Below are 9798 nucleotides of genomic sequence, written 5' to 3' on the forward strand. Positions count from 1 at the left end.
GTAAAACCAGTAAAAAAGATTTATCATGCAAAAAAATATTAGTACGTTCTATTTATTATTTTTATTTTTGTCTAACTCAATTATCTAATCAATATGTGTAGATAACAACTTGTTGGTGAGAATAGATATTTTTTATTTTTTATTTATCAAGTATTACTTGGAAAATAAATGTAACGGTACTGGCCTTCCTACCTCTTTTCTACCGATACACGATTGGATATTTTTATGACTAAAGGAATAATTTTTCCAAAAATAGGACAAGAAAGTTTTTTTCTCTTTATCAAAATGTAAAATAATTATTAAATTTGGTTGAGCCACCCAAACTGGTGGTTACCCAAACACATCGATATATTAATTATTTTATCACAAGTTTTGTTGTTTTCCCATTTTTGTCTTTTTTTCCTTCTTTTTCACACTTTTATTATCTGTCTTCATTTTCTACTTTAGAGTACGTGTATTTCAAAACCATCTAGTCTACCATTATATATAGATAATTGTCTTGCTCATGCATTTGAAGTTTTGATATCTTTTAAGGACTCTTCTATCTTATGGAAAAATATCTTTTCAACTGATATTCTCCCTCTCATCTATGATAAGAAAGTGAGGATAATTGAGTTGGGTGGTTGCTTAGTTTTCTTTCGCCTAAAGAAAATATAAAAGATAAATTGAATGAGTAGAATTTTTGGGCTAATAATATAATGAAGTATATAACAACATTTTAAAAATAATTATCAGATTAGTATTTATTCAATTGTTGGGTTGCTAATAGTTACAACAGTGTAACTAATATATTGGGCTTTAGTTATTTTGTTAAGGCCCATTTCGATCAAAGTACTTTTAGTTTGTTATGATAAGAGTCCACTTCATTTTGTATAAATAATTGGCTATGGCTGTTTTTATAAAATGAGTGAGGTCAATTTTTAAAATTCATTGTTAATATGGTATCAAACGTATTTTTCTTCTAATTTTTTTCCCACCCTTCCGTTCTTCATCTTCTTCAACCTCCCACCATTACCAACGAAAACATCCCGTTTGATACTCACGAACCAGATAACCCTGAAATCCTTCCTCCCAATAACTTCTTCATGTCTTTGATTTCTCAAAATCCATTTGATTCCTACATCAATCCTTATTACCTTCGTCACAATGACAATACCAGTCTTGTTCTAGTTGCAGAACCTTTGACAGAAGATAATTACGTTTCTTGGAGTCGAGCCATGATGATTGGTCTCTCTATAAAGAGTAAACTTGGCTTCATCGGCGGATCTCTTCCTCGTCCTTCCAGTGAGCTCCTTCTGGCGTGGATGCGAAATAACAATATTGTTATTTCATGGATCTTGAACTCAATATTGAAGCCTATCTCTGCCAACATCCTTTTTACTGATTCTACATGAACCATCTGGCTTGACCTACAAGAACGATTTCAGAAGAAGAATGCTCCACGAATTTTTCAACTCAAGCGGACTCCTACTAATCTGTCTCAGAATCAAGATTCAGTGAGTATGTACTTCACCGAATTCAAAACTCTCATTGATGAACTCAATATTTATCACCTTGCTTGCAATTGTAGAACGTGTCACTGTGGAGGACATTATGATGTGGCCAACTTTTTTCAAACCGAGTATCTAATGGATTTTCTAATGGGACTTAATGAGTCTTTTTCTCGTGCTCATGCTTATATCCTCTTAATGGATCCTACTTCTTCAATCACTTGTGCGTTTTCTTTATTGCTTCAAGAAGAACAATAGAGAGCCATTGGATCCTTTCCGACTGTCCCTCCTGCTGTTACTCTTGCTGTTGCTGCCAATAACTCAAAGAGTAATTCTTCCAAACAGTGCAAGGATTGCCCTATATGTTCTCACTGTAACATTGTTGGTCCTACGGTTGATAAATGTTACAAAGTTCATGGCTATCCACTTGGTTACAAAACTAAGCAGTAACAACATCCCTCAAACAATGTTGTTAGTACCAACTCTACAAATTCAGTCAGTGCTCAACCCATCCATACCTTGAATCCAAACACTGTTGATGCAATCTTACAGTGCCAAAATATCCTCTACCAACTACAGTCTCAATTATCAGCAACATCCTCATCCAGATCTTCATCGAACCCTTCAAACACTTATTCAACAGACTCTCATGTTATGGGTACTCACTCTTCTTTTCAATGGATAGTTGATTTGGGTGCTTCTGCTCATGTTTATTGTTCAAAGATTCTATTTTCACCATGACTACTTGTTCAAATTTTGTCACATTGCCTGATAAACAAACTATATTAGTTAAAAATGTTGGAACTGTTCCTCTTTCATCTGATTTAGTCCTCTCCAATGCGTTCTACTTACCTAGTTTTTCATTCAATTTCTTATGAGTAAGTGCTCTCATAAAGAATTTGCCATCAGTGACTGTTGAATTTGACACTAATTTGCATAATTCAGGACAAGTACACTTTAAGGAAGATTGGCAATGCTAATTTTATGCGGGGCTTATATCTCTTGAATACACAAAGTCTTGGTACCTTGTTGAATCATATATGTGTTGTCATAGATAAAAAGGTTGTTATATAGCATCAAAGATTGGGTCATCCCTCTACTGTATGCATCACTACTTTGTATAATACTTTGAATTTGAGTCCTAATTCGCTCCAAAAGCATTCCACATGTAATGAATGTCCTTTGGCCAAAAAAAAAAACATTTACCTTTTGTTTCAAATAATCATTTTTCTTGTAATGCTTTGATTTAGTTCATGCGGATATTTGGGGTTTTAATTCTTACTCATGATGGACATTCTTATTTTCTGACTATTTTTGATGATGCAACTAGGTTTACTTGGGTCTTTTTACTTAAACACAAGTCTGATGTTTCTATTATTGTTCCTTAGTTCTTTAAACTTGTTGCCAGTCAATATGACAAGAAAATAAAATAGTTCAGATCTGATGATGCCTGTTGAGGGGAAATTAGAAGTCAAATTATTCGACAACTAAACTCCCGTGGACACGATATGTGATGCATGTTCTTGAGGTATGCGTTGATAGTCATGCGTCAATGGTCATGCGTTGGACTGATAATACGTTAATGAATGTATGCGATGACCATGCGTCCTGTCAAAAGTTTTCTTGCGCTCACGCTAAGTATAACGTGAACGCAAGTTTCTCTGGTGATCTGAGGTCGAACACAGGGACTTGTAGCTATATGTATGCGGTGATGTGCATGCAGCGGTTTAAATAAAAGAATGTTGGAGGGATTGCTAAGTTAATCCTACTTCTACTCCTATCTAACAGACAATGCAATGGGAATATGCATGAAAGGTAGAGATATGATAGACCTTGACATGAAATAAATGTATGGGAAAATAGATAAAATGCAAAGATGATTTCATTGCAACCCTTAAGAGTGACCGCAAGGGCAACCTTAGTCAACGCAAGCTATACAATCATGCTACACTCATGCATGGCAAATTATTTTCCAATCCAAATGTGATGCTCCTAAGTCAAGGACGCATGTGTTGAATGCAAAAGTGTCCATAGAGCTTATTTCTAAGTCTCTACTCTTGTCCTATGCGATGATGCAAAATGCATGAAGGTAAGGTGACCGCATACGATCATATCATATCTCTAGGAGGCATACGATGCGTTGATAGCAAACAGTGTTTATTCCTAAGCTCCTATCTCTTGTATTATGTGTTCTAATCTGGCTCTTCTGAGTCTAGATTCTAACCTGACTTTCCCAAGTCTAAATCCTGTTCTTAGACTACCTTCCCGAGTATCTCTAATGGATGCATGAAGCATACAGAAACAAGATAATCGCAAAGAATGAAAATTCCCTAGTTTTGCTAGCTAAATGCTTCTCAACCCATTAAACTGATTTAGCTACTCATGCGTGAATAACAGAGAGTGAAAAAATATAGAGAAGGGAATTCCATTTTTATAGATGAGTTGAGTACAAAATTACAATGGAAAGTAAAGGTAGAGAGCCTGGTAGCAATTCCTTGCTGCCCGAGGATTTTTACACTGGAATCTCTATTCTGATCTAAAGATGTTCCCGCTTCCGTAGGCATCGGCCCTCTCTCTGTCCTTGAAGCTTCTGACGCTCTCCCAAGCTTATCGGAACGATCTACCGGCACAACTTTTTCCATCGCGTTCGCCTTAAAATGAAAGAAAACTAAAGACGTGCGAGCTGAAGTATGAAATTTCTAACTTTTGAACTAAAGAATGGTTAACCCCTTCTTTGAAGAATGCCCTTGGTATTTATAGCGCATCCATGGTGAAAGGCGGCTTCTCTCTCATGGTTTTACAGATGGGACGACTTTAATTCCTGAATGATGCATCGAATAATTGTCACCAAAAAGTTGCATGTACTTTGTGACCCTTAACGACTGTCAACTTAATTTGGGTATGCTTTCTGTCTCATCGTGCTTAATTATCATTTCATCCGGATGCACTTGCCATGTTGCGCTGACCATGTTGCGACGATCTCTCTCAGGCAAATGTTTGCGAGCACGATCAACCAAAGCCTTGCGGTGAAGTGCTCGACCAATGATTTCCTATGATCCCAATTCTTGCATTGCGTTAACGCCTATTCTGCACAAAAATACAAAAATCAACAGTTCTAATGTGATGAACGCATATGGCCACAATATTACGAAGACAATGCTTAATGGATGTAAATTAACATATTTCATCAACGCAATCCATCATTGTTTAAGAACTTAGCACTATGATAATGTGCATTTCTGCCCGTTATCACACACCCAAATTTAAACAATTCTTGTCCTCAAGCATACGCTAAAGATTCCTTTAGCAAGTCATCCACAATGTTCTTTCCCTAGATTTCTCAAGAATACTCCGTTCAAATCTTATATACCAGAATTTTCTTAATTCTTATTCAAGTCTCTTCTTAAAATATTTCTAAGACCTAGGACTGCAAGCTTACCTTTCAAAAAGACTGTACTAAATTCCTAGACATCGCATGATTTATTTCAAAAAGAAAATTTTCTACCAGGGTGTCAAATGATTTTATCCTTGCATAAAAATTTTCTTCATTGATATTTTTTTTTTTTCTGACCTTGCGCTGGTTCAAGTGTCTTGCCTTCGTTTTTGCTTACCCCCACGGATGTCATGCGAACATCCAACTATGAGCAATGCACTCTTCCTCAGACTAAACTCATACCTTTTTGGCAGTGGAGTTGCGGTCATTTATTTATGCGTTGATCCTGGTGACTTACTTTAGTTTTGGCTTGCCCCCACGGGTGTCATGCGGACATCCAACTACGGATAAGTGCCCTTCACAACTTAACTCTTATCAACATGGGTTTTCCATTGCGTTGCAATGGAGTTGTTATTCTAAAATATATATATATATATTTTTCAAAATAGAAAGGTCAAAAATAAATACCTCACCCCCAAATTTAAAATGCGGCAATGTTCTCATTGTCAAAAGATGGAAATAAGTCATGCGATGTTCTAGAATTCGTTGTAAAGAGCGTTTGAAAGAAAACTAGCAAACCCCTAACTTCGAGAAATATTTCATGAGGTGACTATCTTAAGACTAAGTTGACTCTAGTATATACGAAAGAAATAGAAGCATATTTTTCATCATTGAAATCATACTTGGCAAAGAGACAACATGCGGTAACCTACTAAATTTATCTATGTCAAATGATTGCGGTGATCAAAGAGGAAGCAGTGATAAAACATTGAAAACTAAAATGCAATGTGATAGCGCGAAATTTGAAATAAAGATAAGGAAGAATACACCCCCAACTGTGCGTTGTCGCTCGCATTGTGTATTGACGCATCCATCTTTGCAGCGATCTTTTCTTCATTGGATTGCGGTGATGGAGTGAGATCATTTACTTCTTCATGCATCATCTCCATAAGCCTATGCCTTAATCATTGTAAACAGATAAAGAGAGAGTCAAATGATTTAAAACAAAACAACAAGTATTATTTATTTATTTTTTTTTATTTTTTAGAAATAAAATTAAGTAAGATTCAAATAGCTAAATACTAGTAAAAGTGACAAAGGAATAAGAGTTCAAGAATCATGTAGGGGGGTAGTCCAGGTCTTTCAGCTTCATGGAGACTTTTTTTGGCTGAAAATCACCTCTGCAATATGCTTTAACTCGTTTTCCATTAACCTTAAATGTTTGGCTGCCATCCTCAGTGATCAGCTCCACCATACCATATGGAAATATTTCTTAAATGATGAAAGGGCCAGACCAGCGTGATTTTAATTTTCCTTCGAAGAGCCGCGGTCTTGAATTGAAGAGTAAGACCTTTTGCCCGACTTGGAGGTTTCTAGCGCATATGCGTTTGTCATGCCAACGCTTGGTGAGCTCTTTATAAATCTTCACATTTTCATATGCGTTGATCCTCCATTCTTCTAGCTCGACCAACTGCATTTTCCGCGCATCTCCTGCTTTCTTTAAATCAAAATTCAGCTTCTTGACCGCCCATAGTGCCTTATACTCCACCTCCAAAGGAAAATGACATGCCTTGCCAAATACCAATGCATAGGGAGACATACCTATTGGGGTTTTGCCAAATTCAGCTTCTTGACCACCCATAGTGCCCATAGTCCGGTATGCCCACAACGCATCGTCAAACTTTGTTACCCAATCTTTCCGTGAAGGCTTTACTACCTTCTCAAGTATCAACTTAATTTCACGATTGGATACTTCAGCCTGACCATTCGTTTGTGGATGGTATGCGGTGGCCACTTTATGGAGAATGTTGTACTTACGCATCAGCTCTTTGATATTATGATTGATAAAGTGGGATCCTTCATCACTTATGATGGCACGAGGAGTGCCAAAACGAGTGAAAATATTTTTCTTCAGGAACTGGGAGACTACCGTCGCATCACATGCAGCACATGCTATTGCCTCTACCCACTTGGAGACATAATCGACGGCCAATAAAATGTAATGCTTGCCATGCGAAGGAGGAAATGGTCCCATGAAATCAATCCCCCATACGTCGAATAATTCCAACTCCAAGATAGTGTTCATTAGCATTACATTTTTCCATGAAATGTTGCCTGTGCGTTGACACCGATCACATTTCATTGCATAGTCAGCCGCATCCCTGAATAATGTAGGCCAAATGAATCCACTTTGCAAAACTTTGGCTGCAGTGGACTGCCATCCAAAGTGCCCACCATATGGTGAGTCGTGGCATTGTGACAATATGCGTTGTTGAGCAGCATTCGGTATGCATAATCGAATAATCTAGTCTGCACCTCTTTTATACAGATTTGGCCCATTCGAATAATAATGTTTGCATTCATGCTTGAGCTTCTTCTGTTTATGATAGGTGTAATCTTCAGGAAATTGCTCACAAACCAAATAATTAACGATGTCTGCATACCAGGGCAATTCTTCTATGTGGAACAGTTGCTCATCCGGGAATACGGCACTCACCTCAGTCTCATTGTGGTCAACTTCAGGATTTTCTAGTCTAGACAAGTGAACCGCAACTTGATTCTCTATCTCTTTCCGGTCAATTATTTCGATATCAAATTCTTAAAGGAGGAGAACCCATCTGATTAACCTCGGCTTTGCGTCCTTCTTTGTCATTAAGTACTTGATTGCAAAATGATCAGTGTAGATGAGTATCTTGGTTCCCAACAGATGTGCCCGAAATTTTTCCAATGCAAAAATCACAACCAGGAGTTCCTTTTCTATGGTGGTATAATTTGTTTGAGCAGGGTTTAAACTTTTACTTGCATATGCAATGGGATGCATAATTGTTTTTCTCTTTTGCACTAAAGCTACTTCCATCGCATACCCGTTTGCGTCGCACATGATTTCAAATGGCAATGTCTAGTCCGACGCAATCAGTATGGGTGCGGTAATCAGCGCATCTTTTAAAACTTTGAATGCGTTGAGGCAGTTGTTGTCGAACTCAAATTTTCTGTCAGCCTCTAGCAACGCACTCAGTGGCCGTACTATCTTAGAAAAGTCCTCGACAAATCGTCTATAGAATCTAGCATGCCCCAAGAAGCTTCGCACAGCCTTCACACTGGTTGGAGGTGGAAGCTTTTCAATCGCTTCAATCTTTGCTTTGTCCACCTCCAACCCATCCCGGGAGACCTTATGTCCCAGCACTATACCCTCTTTAACCATGAAATGACATTTTTCCTAGTTGAGCACCAAATTCATCTCTTCACATCTTTTCAGAATCTTCTCCAAATTGGCTAAGCAAACTTCATAAGTGTTCCCATAAATGGAGAAGTCATCCATAAATATTTCCACCGAGTCCTCGAGATAATCTGAAAAGATCGCCATCATGCACCTTTGGAACGTGCTTAGCGCATTGTAGAGGTCAAATGGCATGCGGCAAAAAGCAAACGTCCCATATGGGAAGGTGAATGTGGTATTGCCTTAATCTTTTTGAGCTATCATGATTTGATTGTATCCAACATACCCATTCAGGAAGCAGTGAAAATTATTCCCTGCTAGTCTGTCTAGCATTTGATCGATGAATGGCAGAGGAAATGATCTTTCTTTGTGGCCGCATTCAACTTGCGGTAGTCCATGCATATGCGCCATTCAGTGATAGTCCTTTGTGGTATTAATTCGTTGTTCTCATTCGGGACTATCGTCATTCCGCCCTTCTTTGGCATACATTGCATAGGGCTGACTCACGTGCTATCTGCTATGGGATAGATAATGCTTGCATCTAGCCATTTGATAATCTCCTTCTTGACGACCTCCTTCATTGCAGGGTTGAGTATGCGTTGATTTTCAATTGTTGCTTTGTGGTCATCTTCAAGACGAATGTGGTGCATGCAATACGCAGGGCTAATTCCTATGATGTCAGCGAGCCTCCAGCCAATTGCTCACACATGTTTTTTGAGAATGCTCATCAATGCATTCTCCTAGTCTTTGTTGAGCGCAGAGGAAATGATCATTGGCAGCTTCTCATTCTGCACCAAAAATGCGTACTTTAAATGGGTTGGTAGGGACTTCAATTCAAGTGTCGGTGGCTCCAATAGAGAAGGTTGCATTGTTTTTCTTTCTTCTTTTGCGGTTTGCTCTACTTATTGCTTTGTGATCATTTCTTCTTCCTTGCTTGTTTTTGTTGTGATCATATTACAAGCAGCAATGGATGTGCTGGCATCCTCTTCTTCATTCTCCACGTCAAACTTTTCTTCTTCAATTGAATTCTGGTCATCATCAGAGTCATGTAAGTCTTCTTCATCCGGAAACTTCATGGCACGAATTATATTAATCTTGAGCTTCTATCCGTTATACTCAAAGTGATTTCTCCTTTATGCACGTAAATTTGAGAACGACTCGTTGATAGAAAAGGTCACCCCAGAATGTTGGGCACATCTTTGTCGGCCTCATAGTTTAAAATGATGAAGTCGGCTGGTAGGATAAATTTGTCAATTGTTATCAGCACATCCTTCACCTTTCCTTTTGGATGAACCAAAGATCGGTCGACCAGTTGGAGAGTCACTGTGGTGGGCACATGTTCCCCCAAATTAAAATTGTCTAAAGATTGACAGAGGCATCAAATTTATCCTGGCTCCCAAGTCACAAAGGGCTTGCTCGATGTAGAATCCTCCTATAGAGCATGCTATAGTAAAGCTCCCAAGATCGCTCATCTTCGGTGGGATTATTGATTTGGAACTTTGCGTTAATGCCACCATGGCAAATTTTCCAGCTCTCCTCTTCTTAGTTACCACATCCTTCAGAAACTTGGCGTAGGTAAGCATTTCCTCAATCGCTTCACTGAAAGGAATATTAACATGTAATTGCTTTAGCATAGATAAGAAGCATTGGTACTATAC

At 38.2% G+C, this 9798-nt stretch overlaps 1 protein-coding gene across 1 annotated transcript; it reads left to right on the plus strand.

Annotated features, from left to right (window-relative positions):
- Window positions 1–1085: 1085 nt before the first annotated feature.
- Window positions 1086–1394, plus strand: LOC150031779 (uncharacterized). The gene has a single exon (XM_090308279.1). It carries the CDS (start codon window positions 1086–1088, stop codon window positions 1392–1394), a length of 309 nt encoding a protein of 102 aa, XP_090164405.1.
- Window positions 1395–9798: the final 8404 nt, after the last annotated feature.

This window comes from Benincasa hispida, chromosome 12, assembly GCF_027475165.1.
Source record: "Benincasa hispida cultivar pf3 chromosome 12, pf3_genome.v1.1, whole genome shotgun sequence".
Classification (NCBI taxonomy): Eukaryota; Viridiplantae; Streptophyta; class Magnoliopsida; order Cucurbitales; family Cucurbitaceae; genus Benincasa; species Benincasa hispida.